General features: G+C 44.3%; 1 protein-coding gene across 1 annotated transcript; it reads right to left on the bottom strand.

Annotated features, from left to right (window-relative positions):
• Positions 1-407: 407 nt before the first annotated feature.
• Positions 408-3,392, bottom strand: LOC123105893 (60S ribosomal protein L23). Its single transcript, XM_044528066.1, has 3 exons — positions 3,265-3,392; positions 2,884-3,168; positions 408-781 (listed from the first exon to the last, which is right to left on the bottom strand). The coding sequence occupies exons 1-3, from the start codon at positions 3,275-3,277 to the stop codon at positions 657-659; spliced, it is 423 nt and encodes a 140-aa protein (XP_044384001.1). The 5' UTR covers positions 3,278-3,392; the 3' UTR covers positions 408-656.
• Positions 3,393-16,887: the final 13,495 nt, after the last annotated feature.

Raw genomic sequence — 16,887 nt, 5'->3', positions numbered from 1 at the left:
ATAGATAGTACTTATATAGCGTTTTTTGCCGAATGTTCAACCAAGGTGCAACCAAAGTCATTCTCCGATGAATCTTTTTATACAACTACAATACTTGATCATGTTTGATACCAAAAAAGATTTGGAATTTTTTGATTTTTTTTAATTATTATTTATTAAACTTTTAGTATTTTTTGAACTTTATGGATCACGTTTGATACCCAGGTTCTCCATCGTATTTTCCGGGTACAGACCTCTTTTTCTTATACTGTGCAAAAAGTCAAACGCATTCTAAAAATACCACTTTTTATAAAACTAGTTTTGTGGTAAACGACATTTAGCTACTATGGAAGCGGTGTTCTTAGGTGCTACGGCAGACTATTGTTATGTGAGGACAGACCACTAAACAACCCACATAAAGATTGTTATGGGATGCAAGGCTTCTGTATAAATACTCACCACAAACTCTGCAAACCAAAACAGAGATACGCAAGGCTCACCATTTTCCCTGGCAACGAAGTTACAGTTGTTAAACTAAGTAGACAGGCAGGCTTCTGTTCACTAAGAACTGGGATGCCAAACAAACAGAGCAACGCAAAGTTCCACTATTTCCCAGGCAAAACAGTTACAACCCACACTGACATTATATAACCAGTCTCACAGCTTGAAACAAGCTCTCAAACGATGGCATTGGCGTTGCTGGCGATCCTGGGCCAAAGGTCAGCACACTCCTTTCCGACGGGTCCAGTGATCGCAGATCCTTTCATCTCACCCTTGGGATTCACGATCACTCCAGCATTGTCTGCAAAACATATTCACAGCCACTGTTCAGTTCAAAATGATACTTATATTCAATGAACATCAAATAGTCAAGAGCATTTAGCCAATGAAATCAGGGAAAGAGGTCTACATCCAAAGGGATATGCAAATACAGGCTAACACGAAGATAGAAAAAGGGATCAGACACAAACAAACAACTAACATTTAGAGGAAACTGATTTTTGTCTCATGGCAAGTCCAAAAGTTTCAATGCAGCAACGCTGCTACCAAGGGTGATGGGAGATGGGACAACCTTCAGAAGGAGAAAACCTCAACATCAAAAAGGTTAGTCTACGATGTTTGCTTAGAAATATACAAACATGGGGAGTTTGCTCCATATAAAAGACTTCCATCACAGAAAAAATAAAATATGATAACCAAAAAAGGATGTGTTTTAGTGATGTGCATCTCATGGCAATTCCCAAAGTTTAAAAGCAACAACGCTGCTATCAAGGGCGATGGAATATGAGACTGCCTTCTAAAGGAGAAATCCCTGGAGGGAAACCTCAACAACAGAAGGCTCACTTTATGATGTTTGCCAAGGACTATACAAACATGGATTGTTTGCTCCACAAAAGCAAGAGGACTCGGATGTCCTCGCATCACATAACAATAGTTCTCATAAATAAATAAAGATGCAGTATTTTACAGAAGATATTATTTGATATAAAATTTGGGCAATAACAGATGTAAGTCTCATGGCAATTCCCAAAGTTTAAATGCAGCAACACTGCTATCAAGGGCAATGGAATATGAGACTGCCTTCTAATGGAGAAATCCCTGGAGGGAAACCTCAACAACAGAAGGATCACTTTGTGATGTTTGCTAAGGACTATACAAACATGGACTGTTTGCTCCACAAAAGCAAGAGGACTCGGATGTCCTCCCATCACATAACAATAGTTTCATAAATAAATAAAGACACATTGCAGCATATTTGAAATAAAATTTGGGCAAGAACATATGTTAGTCTCATGGCAATTCCCAAAGTTTAAATGCAGCAACGTTGCTATCAAGGGCGATGGAATATGAGACTGCCTTCTAATGGAGAAATCCCTGGAGGGAAACCTCAACAACAGAAGGATCACTTTGTGATGTTTGCTAAGGACTATACAAACATGGACTGTTTGCCCCACAAAAGCAAGAGGACTCGGATGTCCTCCCATCACATAACAATAGTTTCATAAATAAATAAAGACACATTGCAGCATATTTGAAATAATATTTGGGCAAGAACAGATGTTAGTCTCATGGCAATTCCCAAAGTTTAAATGCAGCAACGTTGCTATCAAGGGCGATGGAATATGAGACTGCCTTCTAATGGAGAAATCCCTGGAGGGAAACCTCAACAACAGAAGGCTTACTTTATGATGTTTGCTAAGGAATATGCAAACATGGATTGTTTGCTTCAAGATAGCAAAAGGACTCGGATGTCCTCCGTCGCACAAAAACATGCACACAGAAATGTACCACATGTAAACATGCACACAGAAATGTACCACATGTGCTTAAAGAAAGAGAAAATTGAATTGAATGAATAGAAGTTACTGATTGTCTCATGGCAAGTCCCAAAGTTTAACTGCAGCAACGCCGCTATCAAGGGCAATGGAATATGAGACCGCCTTTGCATGGAGCAATTCCAGGGGAACCTCAACATACAAAGGCTTGATTTGTGACGTTCGCCAAGGAATATACAAACACAAAGAGTTTGCTCCTTATCAGGCAAAAGGACTCGGATGTCCCCCCGTCACATACAACAAAGATCAAAAACCCAATGTCTGACGCCAGGCAAACAATCTACAAGAATAAAATGCACAACTACAGCAGCCGTTCAGAACTAAACAGCATCAATCGGCTGGAACTGAGCAATTTTGCAAACAAATAGCAAGCCACACAACATTGGAAATTACCGAGGGGGGCACATATATCAGAATTCTACACTGGGTGTGACACAGCAGGCATCAATGAAAGATTTCAGACAGATGGACTGAACTAAGTACTACTAATTATAATCAAGATTCATCATTTATTACCATCACAGTGATCGACTGAGGGGGTCGTACGAGTAGGGAGATGTGATGGTACCTTCGAAGTACATGAAGACGCCGTCCTTGCGGCGCCAGGGCTTGCGCTGGCGGATGATGACGGCGGGCATGACCTTCTTCCGGAGGTCGGGCTTCCCCTTCTTGACGGTGGCCATGACCATGTCGCCGACGCAGGCGGACGGGAGGCGGTTGAGGCGGCCCTTGATGCCCTTGACGGAGATGATGTAGAGGTTCTTGGCGCCCGTGTTGTCGGCGCAGTTCACCGTCGCTGCCACCGGCAGCCCCAGCGACATCCGGAACTTGTTCCCCGCGGAGCCTCCCCTCCCTGGATCGGATCAAACAGCACAAGAACAGCATCAGAGACGAGATTGCAGATTAAGGATCGATCGGGGAGGGAGGCGGAGAGGGGAAGAGGGTTCACCTCGCTTCGACATGGCGGCGGCTGCGGCTGGACCGACTGGTAGGGTTTCTCCTGGCTCGCTAGTTATAGATCGGAGGGCTAGGGTTTTGGCTGCTTTTGGTACGAAATTGCCCTCGGGTGGTTTGGGCGCCGCGGGGTGAGGAAGGGGTAAAAAGGTCTTTTTCTGACATGCCAGGCACGGGAGTTTAACGGCGGCGGCGGGCGTGGGTTTTCGTGGGCCGGTGTGGGAAAATGAAGCAGGTGTTTTCGGCCCGTGAACTCGGGGATGCCAGGCAAAGGCCCGTTTGAGAGATGAGGGCTTAAATAAATGAAGATTAAATTCACCTACAAAATGAAGATTAAATAAAAGAGATGAAAGCCATGTGTCCGGGACTCCCTATTCCGTGACCCGCGCGCTAGAAAGCGAGCTCATGAATTCTTCATGATTTTGAAAAAAATGTTCGGGATTTCCGATTGTTTGTGAATTCTAAATGATTTGAAATGTTCATGCATTCAAAAATTATTCATGGTTTTGAAAAAAATCAAAAAATGTTTACTGATTCAAAAAATATTCCGAAATTTTAAAAAAAGTTCATAAATTCTAAGATAAAAACCTAAAGGAAATGAAAAATAGAAAAAAATCTAAAAAGAAAGAAAAACAAAAAAATAAAGAAACTGAAAGAAAAATGAGATACTACCGAAAACTAGAAAGGAGAGATAGTTGAGATGGCCTAGGACGTGTTTGGTTGCCCGCATGAGGCCCAGCCTGGCCCGGGCGGGAAGAATTTGGCCCGTTTGGTTTCCTGCATTCACTGTGCGCCCGCATTGCACGAAGCTTAAAGCACGTCCAGGCCTGGCCCAGGGGCAACGCACGAATCGGCAGTAGCTCGCGAGCCTGGCCAGGGCGAGGCAAGAGAGGGCGACGCGCTTCTCCCCTCGGGCGAGCAGGGGAGATGCCGCGAGCTCGCCCGCGTCGCTGAAAAATCGGCGGGAGGATTTCGGCTCACCTCCCCCCGCTCCACCCCCTATTTAGCCCCTCCCTCACCGCCCCAACTCCCGCCACTATTCTTCCTCCGTCCGTGCTTTCCCGCCGACGCGCATCTGTTGGGAAATGTAGTAATTTCAAAAAAATTCCTACGCACACGCAAGATCATGGTGATACATAGCAACGAGAGGGGAGAGTGTGATCTACGTACCCTTGTAGATCGACAACGGAAGCATTTGGTTGATGTAGTCGTACATCTCCATGGCCCGACCGATCAAGCACCGAAACTACGGCACGTCCGAGTTTTAGCACACGTTCAGCTCGATGACGATCTCCGGACTCCGATCCAGCAAAGTGTCGGGGAAGAGTTCCGTCAGCACGACGGCGTGGTGACGATCTTGATGTACTACTATCGCAGGGCTTCGCCTAAGCACCGCTACAATATTATCGAGGACTATGGTGGCAGTGGGCGCCGCACACGGCTAAGAATATGATCACGTGGATCAACTTTTGTTCCTCTGGGGTGCCCCTGCCTCCGTATATAAAGGCTCAAGGGGGGGGGGTGCGGCCGGCCTAGAGGTGGCGCGCGAGGAGGAGTCCTACTCCCTCCAGGAGTAGGATCCCCCCCCCAATCCTAGTTGGAATAGGATTCGCGGAGGGGGGAAAAGAGAAAGGGGGGCCAGCCCCCTCTCCTCGTCCTATTCGGACCAAGGGAGGGGAGGGGCGCGCGGCCCATCTCAGGCTGCCTCTTCTCTTTTCCACTAAGGCCCACTAAGGCCCATATAGCTCCCGGGGGGGTCCGGTAACCTCCCGGTACTCCGGTAAAATCCCGATTTCACCCGGAACAATTCCGATATCCAAACATAGGCTTCCAATATATCAATCTTTATGTCTCGACCATTTCGAGACTCCTCGTCATGTTCGTGATCACATCCGGGACTCCGAACAACCTTCGGTACATCAAAACGTATAAACTCATAATATAACTGTCATCGAAACCTTAAGCGTGCGGACCCTACGGGTTCGAGAACAATGTAGACATGACCGAGACATGTCTCCGGTCAATAACCAATAGCGGGACCTGGATGCCCATATTGGCTCCTACATATTCTACGAAGATCTTTATCGGTCAGACCGCATAACAACATACGTTGTTCCCTTTGTCATCGGTATGTTACTTGCCCGAGATTTGATCGTCGGTATCCAATACCTAGTTCAATCTCGTTACCGGCAAGTCTCTTTACTCGTTCTGTAATACATCATCTCGCAACTAACTCATTAGTTGCATTGCTTGCAAGGCTTAAGTGATGTGCATTACCGAGAGGGCCCAGAGATACCTCTCCGACGATCGGAGTGACAAATCCTAATATCGAAATACGTCAACCCAACATGTACCTTTAGAGACACCTGTAGAGCACCTTTATAATCACCCAGTTACGTTGTGACGTTTGGTAGCACACAAAGTGTTCCTCTGTAACATCCCAAATTTTTAATTTGGAATGTTATACATTAGGTCATCATGCATATCATATTTTATTTTGCTTTTGGTTTTGATCCTAGAAAATCCTAAGCAACTCAAGGACTCACGGAGAGAGTTGGGGATTTCATTATTTACATATTTGAGTTTTTCTCAAATTATGTAAACAGGATCGTTTCATTTTATTTATTTTATCATCAATTATTTCTACTACAAAAATATGAGAGAGGGAATAAAATGACTTTCCCAAAATATAGAAATATTGAGGATTTAATAAAAAATCAAATAAGATTTATTTCGGAGTTTTTCGGTATTTTTATTTGAATTTAGGAAAAATACGCGTGTTTCAAATTGTAGTTTGGGCCCAGATAAATGTTTAGTTTATCGGGCTTGATTTTAGAAACCCGGCAAAGTTTATTTCGTGATTTTTGGAGTCTGTTTAGTATTTCTTTTTATTTTTCTTCCGAGTGGAATTATTTAAAAAAACGCGGAACCGACTTCGGGCCGTACCCGGCCAGGAAACCTCCGCCCGGGGCGCCTTTAAATAGCGCCCGAGGCCTGCCGAGAGAGCCAGCCCACCCCGCCGCCTAACCCTAGCCGACGCCGCCCGCTGCCGCCGCCGCCGCCGGAGTTGCGCGCCGCCCGAGGTTCGCCGCCGCCTCGTTTTCCGTGCTGTTTAAAAAGAAAATCTGTTCGTCGTTTTTCTTTTTCGTCGGATTTTTCGCGGTTATTTTCTGATCGCGATTTCTGATCCAATTTTCGATTTAATATAACTTTTCGCTCGTTTATCGGAATCAGGCGATTCAAGCGCCTGGAGTTTCGTCTCGAAACCCTCTTTCCGAATAATCAACTTAAACAAGTTTTTGCTACAGTAAAATTTGACTTAGATCCAGATTACTAGAACGAAGTTGTTTCTTTCGCCGTTTGATTTCTTTTGCTTCGTTCGATTTGATTCTTTTTGCCAACCAGGGTTCTTTAGTTGAACTTTCTGGTTATATTTCTTATTTGAGTTTTACCTGTGCATTAGATGAGTACTTATTGTATGCTTGTTGTTTGTCTGTGATAGAATACTCGGAGTGCGCCGTTTGTTACTTCGAATCTCTAGGTTACGCGGATCATCAGCAAGGCAAGTAACACTTTGACCATACCTTTTTCTACAACCCAGTTTTATTGCATTAGATCAATCCTCACACATTGCATGATTAGGATCTAATTAAATTGTGGGATGGGAAGTAGATGAGGTAGTACCTATTACCTGCTTATTATCAAACCTTTGGGAGTTACTTCTACGTTTGCTTATTATGTCATGCTATGCTAGTAGACGTGGATTGGGTGAGTGAAATCCATGACAGATGTGAGATTGTTAATTAATGGTTTATCTAAGGTGGCAACCTAACACACATCTGGGTGGATTGAGGCACCTGGGGTTACCAGGACTTGCCTGTTTTTCTTTGGACCGCCACCCAGGCTCAAAGGGATCATGAGATTATTCATACTAGAAACTTCCATGTGCAGCCACAAGCCATTATGGGCTCTGGCATAGTTGACTAAGTTGTGCGAACTCTTACAGTGGTAGACTGGCAGATGTAGGGGATGTAGGTGGTACGGTCTACCGGATCGTAAGGTGCTAGCGCTTCTGAAAGACTATGTCTCGGTCATCCGTCTTCTCAAACACCCTGTAGTGCAAGAAACCAAATGGACGCGATCGAGTCTTGTGGGGAAAAGTGCGCAAACCTCTGCAGAGTGTAATAAACTAATCATGGTTAGCCGTGTCCCCGGTTATGGACATCTTGAGTATCTAGTACCTGGATTTTCATGTGAATCTCAACATGTTACTCTAAAGTTAATGTTGTTGGGTTTTAATGATGTTACTTTAATTGGGATTGAGAATGCTGTCAACCATTCTCAATGTTTAACAACCACCATGATAGTAATTAAATTTATTCCTTTGCAGTAGGGAAAAAATGGCTTTACGCAAAAACAGTAACCATAGAGCTTTCCACCAGCCAAATATGCATATAGTATAGTTGTTGCATTCCATTATTCTCTCTTGTGTTACCTTGCCAACATATTCCATGTGCTGACCCGTTTCGGGCTGCAACGTTAATGTTGCAGACTTTTCAGACGACGATTAAGGAGTTTTTAGGTCGTGGTTCTATACTCAGTGATGTCGTTGGAGTTGATGGACTCACTTATCTTCCAAGCCTTCCGCTGTTATCGTTACTAGATGGCCTTAAGCCATATTTATTGTAATAAGTTCTCTTTTGAGACACTCGATGTAATAAGTGTGTGATTGCTACTCTGCTATAAATCCTCCGAGTACTGTGTGGTGTCAGCATTACTGATCCAGGGATGACACCGAAGCACAGAGATCAGACTGTTTGAGGTCTAGTCGCTACATCCTTCGGCACACGGGAGTTACATAATCTCATAGTCATAGGAACATGTATAAGTCATGAAGAAAGCAATAGCAACATACTAAACGATCGGGTGCTAAGCTAATGGAATGGGTCATGTCAATCAGATCATTCAACTAATGATGTGATCCCGTTTAATCAAATGACAACTCTTTGTCCATGGTTAGGAAACATAACCATCTTTGATTAACGAGCTAGTCAAGTAGAGGCATACTAGTGACACTCTGTTTGTCTATGTATTCACACATGTATTATGTTTCCGGTTAATACAATTCTAGCATGAATAATAAACTTTTATCATGATATAAGGAAATAAATAATAACTTTATTATTGCCTCTAGGGCATATTTCCTTCAGTCTCCCACTTGCACTAGAGTCAATAATCTAGATTACACAGTAATGATTCTAACACTCATGGATCTTTGGTGCTGATCATGTTTTGCCCGTGGAAGAGGCTTAGTCAATGGGTCTGCTACATTCAACTCCGTATGTATCTTGCAAATCTCTATGTCTCCCACCTAGACTAGATCCCGGATGGAATTGAAGCGTCTCTTGATGTGTTTGGTTCTCTTGTGAAATCTGGATTCCTTTGCCAAGGCAATTGCACCAGTATTGTCACAAAAGATTTTCATTGGACCCGATGCACTAGGTATGACACCTAGATCGGATATGAACTCCTTCATCCAGACTCCTTCGTTTGCTGCTTCCGAAGCAGCTATGTACTCCGCTTCACATGTAGATCCCGCCACGACGCTTTGTTTAGAACTGCACCAACTGACAGCTCCACCGTTTAATGTAAACACGTATCCGGTTTGCGATTTAGAATCGTCCGGATCAGTGTCAAAGCTTGCATCAACGTAACTTTTTACGATGAGCTCTTTGTCACCTCCATATACGAGAAACATATCCTTAGTCCTTTTCAGGTATTTCAGGATGTTCTTGACCGCTGTCCAGTGATCCACTCCTGGATTACTTTGGTACCTCCCTACTAGACTTATAGCAAGGCACACATCAGGTCTGGTACATAGCATTGCATACATGATAGAGCCTATGGCTGAAGCATAGGGAACATCTTTCATTTTCTCTCTATCTTCTGCAGTGGTCGGGCATTGAGTCTGACTCAACTTCACACCTTGTAACACAGGCAAGAACCCTTTCTTTGCTCGATCCATTTTGAACTTCTTCAAAATCTTGTCAAGGTATGTGCTTTGTGAAAGTCCAATTAAGCGTCTTGATCTATCTCTATAGATCTTTATGCCTAATATGTAAGAAGCTTCTCCGAGGTCTTTCATTGAAAAACTCTTATTCAAGTATCCCTTTATGCTATCCAAAAATTCTATATCATTTCCAATCAGTAATATGTCATCCACATATAATATCAGAATTGCTACAGAGCTCCCACTCACTTTCTTGTAAATACAGGCTTCTCCGAAAGTCTGTATAAAACCAAATGCTTTGATCACACTATCAAAGCATTTATTCCAGCTCCGAGAGGCTTGCACCAGTCCATAAATGGATCGCTGGAGCTTGCACACTTTGTTAGCTCCCTTTGGATCGACAAAACCTTCCGGTTGCATCATATACAACTCTTCTTCCAGAAATCCATTCAGGAATGCAGTTTTGACATCCATCTGTCAAATTTCATAATCATAAAATGCGGCAATTGCTAACATGATTCGGATAGACTTAAGCATCGCTACGGGTGAGAAGGTCTCATCGTAGTCAACCCCTTGAACTTGTCGAAAACCTTTTGCGACAAGTCGAGCTTTGTAGACAGTAATATTACCATCAGCGTCAGTCTTCTTCTTGAAGATCCATTTATTCTCAATTGCTTGCCGATCATCGGGCAAGTCAACCAAAGTCCATACTTTGTTCTCATACATGGATCCCATCTTAGATTTCATGGCTTCAAGCCATTTTGCAGAATCTGGGCTCACCATTGCTTCTTCATAGTTCGTAGGTTCATCATGATCTAGCAGCATGATTTCCAGAACAGGATTACCATACCACTCTGGCGCGGATCTCACTCTGGTTGATCTACGAGGTTCAGTAGTATCTTGTCCTGAAGTTTCATGATCATTATCATTAGCTTCCTCACTAATTGGTGTAGGTGTCGCAAAAACAGTTTTCTGTGATGTACTACTTTCCAATAAGGGAGCAGGTACAGTTACCTCATCAAGTTCTATTTTCCTCCCACTCACATCTTTCGAGAGAAACTCCTTCTCCAGAAAGTTTCCGAATTTAGCAACAAAAGTCTTGCCTTCGGATCTGTGATAGAAGGTGTATCCAATAGTTTCCTTTGGATATCCTATGAAGACACATTTCTCCGATTTGGGTTCGAGCTTATCAGGTTGAAGCTCTTTCACATAAGCATCGCAGCCCCAAACTTTCAGAAATGACAACTTTGGTTTCTTGCCAAACCATAGTTCATAAGGCGTCGTCTCAACGGATTTTGATGCCCTATTTAACGTGAATGCGTCCGTCTCTAAAGCATAACCCCAAAATGATAGCGGTAAATCAGTAAGAGACATCATAGATCGCACCATATATAGTAAAGTGCGATTATGACGTTCGGATACACCACTACGCTGTGGTGTTCCGGGTGGCGTGAGTTGCGAAACTATTCCGCATTGTTTCAAATGTACACCAAACTCGTAACTCAAATATTCTCCTCCATGATCAGATCGTAGAAACTTTATTTTCTTGTTACGATGATTTTCAACTTCACTCTGAAATTCTTTGAACTTTTCAAATGTTTTAGACTTATGTTTCATTAAGTAGATATACCCATATCTGCTTAAGTCATCTGTGAAGGTGAGAAACTAACGATATCCGCCACGAGCCTCAATATTCATCGGACCACATACATCTGTATGTATGATTTCCAACAAATCTGTTGCTCTCTCCATAGTACCAGAGAACGGTGTTTTAGTCATCTTGCCCATGAGGCACGGTTCGCAAGTACCAAGTGATTCATAATCAAGTGGTTCCAAAAGTCCATCAGTATGGAGTTTCTTCATGCGCTTTACACCGATATGACCTAAACGGCAGTGCCACAAATAAGTTGCACCATCATTATCAACTCTGCATCTTTTGGCTTCAACATTATGAATATGTGTGTCACTACTATCGAGATTCAATAACAATAGACCACTCTTCAAGGGTGCATGACCATAAAAGATATTACTCATATAAATAGAACAACCATTATTCTCTGATTTAAATGAATAACCGTCTCGCATTAAACAAGATCCAGATATAATGTTCATGCTCAACGCTGGCACCAAATAACAATTATTTAGGTCTAATATTAATCCTGAAGGTAGATGTAGAGGTAGCGTGCCGACCGCGATCACATCGGCTTTGGAACTGTTTCCCACGCGCATCATCACCTCGTCCTTAGCTAATCTTCGCTTAATCCGTAGTCCCTGTTTCGAGTTGCAAATATTAGCAATAGAACCAGTATCAAATACCCAGGTGCTACTGCGAGCATTACTAAGGTACACATCAATAACATGTATATCACATATACCTTTGTTCACCTTGCCATCCTTCTTATCCGCCAAATACTTGGGGCAGTTCCGCTTCCAGTGACCAATCTGCTTGTAGTAGAAGCACTCAGTTTCAGGCTTAGGTCCAGACTTGGGTTTCTTCTCTTGAGCAGCAACTTGCTTGATGTTCTTCTTGAAGTTCCCCTTCTTCTTCCCTTTGCCCTTTTTCTTGAAACTAGTGGTTTTGTTGACCATCAACACTTGATGCTCCTTTTTGATTTCTACCTCCGCAGCTTTCAGCATTGCGAAGAGCTCGGGAATAGTCTTATTCATCCCTTGCATATTATAGTTCATCACGAAGCTCTTGTAGCTTGGTGGCAGTGATTGGAGAATTCTGTCAATGACGCAATCATCTGGAAGATTAACTCCCATCTGAATCAAGTGATTGTTATACCTAGACATTTTGAGTATATGCTCACTGACAGAACTGTTCTCCTCCATCTTGCAGCTATAGAACTTATTGGAGACTTCATATCTCTCAATCCGGGCATTTGCTTGAAATATTAACTTCAACTCCTGGAACATCTCATATGCTCCATGACGTTCAAAATGTCGTTGAAGTCCCGATTTTAAGCCGTAAAGCATGGCACACTGAACTATCGAGTAGTCATCAGCTTTGCTCTGCCAGACGTTCATAACATCTGGTGTTGCTCCAGCAGCAGGCCTGGCACCCAGCGGTGCTTCTAGGACGTAATTCTTCTGTGCAGCAATGAGGATAATCCTCAAGTTACGGACCCAGTCCGTGTAATTGCTACCATCATCTTTCAACTTTGCTTTCTCAAGGAACGCATTAAAACTCAACGGAACAACAGCACGGGCCATCTATCTACAATCAAACATACATAAGAAGATACTATCAGGTACTAAGTTCATGATAAATTTAAGTTCAATTAATCAAATTACTTAAAGAACTCCCACTTAGATAGACATCCCTCTAATCCTCTAAGTGATCACGTGATCCAAATCAACTAAACCATGTCCGATCATCACGTGAGATGGAGTAGTTTCATTGGTGAACATCACTATGTTGATCATATCTACTATATGATTCACGCTCGACCTTTCGGTCTCCGTGTTCCGAGGCCATATCTGCATATGCTTGGCTCGTCAAGTATAACCTGAGTATTCCGCGTGTGCAACTGTTTTGCACCCGTTGTATTTGAACGTAGAGCCTATCACACCCGATCATCACGTGGTGTCTCAGCACGAAGATCTTTCGCAACGGTGCATACTCAGGGAGAACACTTCTTGATAATTTAGTGAGAGATCATCTTATAATGCTACCGTCAATCAAAGCAAGATAAGATGCATAAAAGATAAACATCACATGCAATCAATATAAGTGATATGATATGGCCATCATCATCTTGTGCCTGTGATCTCCATCTCCGAAGCACCGTCATGATCACCATCGTCACCGGCGCGACACCTTGATCTCCATCGTAGCATCGTTGTCGTCTCGCCAATCTTATGCTTCCACGACTATCGCTACCGCTTAGTGATAAAGTAAAGCATTACAGCGCGATTGCATTGCATACAATAAAGCGACAACCATATGGCTCCTGCCAGTTGCCGATAACTCGGTTACAAAACATGATCATCTCATATAATAAAATTCAGCATCATGTCTTGACCATATCACATCACAACATGCCCTGCAAAAACAAGTTAGACGTCCTCTACTTTGTTGTTGCAAGTTTTACGTGGCTGCTACGGGCTTAAGCAAGAACCAATCTTACCTACGCATCAAAACCACAATGATAGTTTGTCAAGTTGGTGCTGTTTTAACCTTCACAAGGACCGGGCGTAGCCACACTCGGTTCAACTAAAGTTGGAGAAACTGTCACCCGCAAGCCACATATGTGCAAAGCACGTCGGGAGAACCGGTCTCGCGTAAGCGTACGCGTAATGTCGGTCCGGGCCGCTTCATCCAACAATACCGCCGAACCAAAGTATGACATGCTGGTAAGCAGTATGACTTATATCGCCCACAAATCACTTGTGTTCTACTCGTGCATATAACGTCAACACATAAAACCTAGGCTCGGATGCCACTGTTGGGAAACGTAGTAATTTCAAAAAAAATCCTACGCACACGCAAGATCATGGTGATACATAGCAACGAGAGGGGAGAGTGTGATCTACGTACCCTTGTAGATCGACAACGGAAGCATTTGGTTGATGTAGTCGTACGTCTCCACGGCCCGACCGATCAAGCACCGAAACTACGGCACCTCTGAGTTTTAGCACACGTTCAGCTCGATGACGATCCCCGGACTCCGATCCAGCAAAGTGTCGGGGAAGAGTTCCGTCAGCACGACGGCGTGGTGATGATCTTGATGTACTACTGTCGCAGGGCTTCGCCTAAGCACTGCTACAATATTATCGAGGACTATGGTGGCAGGGGGCGCCGCACACGGCTAAGAATATGATCACGTGGATCAACTTTTGTTCCTCTGGGGTGCCCCTGCCTCCGTATATAAAGTCTCAAGGGGGGGTGTGGCCGGCCTAGAGGTGGCGCGCCAGGAGGAGTCCTACTCCCTCCGGGAGTAGGATTCCCCCCCCCCCAATCCTAGTTGGAATAGGATTCGCGGAGGGGGGAAAAGAGAAAGGGGGGCCGGCCCCCTCTCCTTGTCCTATTCAGACCAAGGGAGGGGAGGGGCACGCGGCCCATCTCAGGCTGCCTCTTCTCTTTTCCACTAAGGCCCACTAAGGCCCATATAGCTCCCGGGGGGTTCTGGTAACCTCCCGGTACTCCGGTAAAATCCCGATTTCACCCGGAACACTTCCGATATCCAAACATAGGCTTCCAATATATCAATATTTATGTCTCCACCATTTCGAGACTCCTCGTCATGTCCGTGATCACATCCGGGACTCCAAACAACCTTCGGTACATCAAAACGTATAAACTCATAATATAACTGTCATCGAAACCTTAAGCGTGCGGACCCTACGGGTTCGAGAACAATGTAGACATGACCGAGACATGTCTCCGGTCAATAACCAATAGCGGGACCTGGATGCCCATATTGTCTCCTACATATTCTACGAAGATCTTTATCGGTCAGACCGCATAACAACATACGTTGTTCCCTTTGTCATCGGTATGTTACTTGCCCGAGATTCGATCGTCGGTATCCAATACCTAGTTCAATCTCGTTACCGGCAAGTCTCTTTACTTGTTCCGTAATACATCATCTCGCAACTAACTCATTAGTTGCATTGCTTGCAAGGCTTAAGTGATGTGCATTACCGAGAGGGCCCAGAGATACCTCTCCGACGATCGGAGTGACAAATCCTAATCTCGAAATACATCAACCCAACATGTACCTTTGGAGACACCTGTAGAACACCTTTATAATCACCCAGTTACGTTGTGACATTTGGTAGCACACAAAGTGTTCCTCCGGCACACGGGAGTTACATAATCTCAGTCATAGGAACATGTATAAGTCATGAAGAAAGCAATAGCAACATACTAAATGATCGGGTGCTAAGCTAATGGAATGGGTCATGTCAATCAGATCATTCAACTAATGATGTGATCCCGTTTAATCAAATGACAACTCTTTGTCCATGGTTAGGAAACATAACCATCTTTGATTAACGAGCTAGTCAAGTAGAGGCATACTAGTGACACTCTGTTTGTCTATGTATTCACACATGTATTATGTTTCCGGTTAATACAATTCTAGCATGAATAATAAACTTTTATCATGATATAAGGAAATAAATAATAACTTTATTATTGCCTCTAAGGCATATTTCCTTCAGCATCAGCACCGATGAGCAGGTAAGCGGCACATCTTCATCGGTCGGCTGACCACGGCGTCGGAGCTCCTTCACCGGCCGGCGTTCATCTTCCACCACCGTCCCCCCTCGTCCTCAAGCTGCAGCCATGGCCTCTGTGAGTTCAATCCCCCTTTCTCTCTGTTCCTTCTAGCTAGATCTGAGCTGCGTCTAGGGTTTGATCTAGATCCATGGTTGATTAGTGGTCTGATCTGTGAGCTGATATGGTTGGTTGCTATGCTGCGGTTACAATTTGTGGTAGGGCTAGATGTTCAAGCATGTGGTAGGCTAGATTAGTAGTAGAGTTTGAAGTTGAACCTTGTGCTTGTGTTGAATCATGCTTAGATTTGTGATTTGTAGCTATTGGTGGTCATGTGCTTGCTATGATGGTGATGAACCATGTACATGTACATGTATGCTTAGTATGATAGTGATGAAGCATGTGCTTGCTATGATAGTGATGAACCATGTACATGTATGCTCCTGCTTTCATGGATTGTCCGGTATGTTGTGTGCTATGCTCACTGTCAATGCGTGCTACGATTGTAGGACATGACCACGCAGACGCAAGATCTTAGTCAGGCCCTTGTCATGTCCGACAGCCAGTTTGCTCCATTGTTTATCGAGGAGTCACAGCCTATGGCCCAGATGGCACCTGATTCAGAGGTGTTCGAGTCTGATTCCCTCTATGTGCCAGTAGTGCTCGTTGAGCCAACTACTGCTGCTGCTGCCGCTGCACTCAAGCTAGCAGCAGCAAATGCAAAGAAGGATAGTAGGTCGAACAACACGAAGTGGCAGCTGTTCATGTCCACGTTCGTGCTGAACAAGATGTGTGAGCTCATCTCTAGTGGAGTTAGGACTGACAAGGGCTTCAAGGAGGTGCACTTGAACACCGTTGCGAAGCAGGTGTTCGAGTTCTGTGGGCAAGAGGTGCCTGCCACCCATGTGTACAACCACCTGAGGAAGTGGAGAAGTCGATGGATCCAAGTGTCCAAGCTGAGAGACTTAGCAGCGCCTCATGGGATGAGAACACTTGCTCCATAGTTCTGGAGGTAGAGCACTACGCCGGCCATGTCGCGGTTAGCTCACAGCCCTCTTTCTTTTCATATTGTCCACCATTGCCTACTCCTAATCGCAACTAACAATACTTGTGTTTCATTCTTAGGACCACCCAAGGGACGCTGAGTTCCTCAACACACCCATCCAGAACTACAACCAGATGCAACACATCTTCTCCTTCAGGCTGGCAACCGGGAAGCATGCCATGGGCTCGGGGGAGCCTCTTGGTTCTCCCATGCCCGACTTCCTTGGGACCCCGGACGTCGAGATCCTTGATGGCCTTGACAAGCCCGTTGCGAAGCCCTTCGACAAGCCATTTGACCCGGTTGATAGGAAGAGGAAGAGAGGAGGCCTGATGGAGGA

The sequence above is a fragment of the Triticum aestivum genome, chromosome 5A, assembly GCF_018294505.1.
Source record: "Triticum aestivum cultivar Chinese Spring chromosome 5A, IWGSC CS RefSeq v2.1, whole genome shotgun sequence".
NCBI classification, from domain to species: domain Eukaryota; kingdom Viridiplantae; phylum Streptophyta; class Magnoliopsida; order Poales; family Poaceae; genus Triticum; species Triticum aestivum.
The sequence above is the reverse complement of the archived record's forward strand: the minus strand, read 5'-3'. Positions and strand labels throughout refer to the sequence as shown.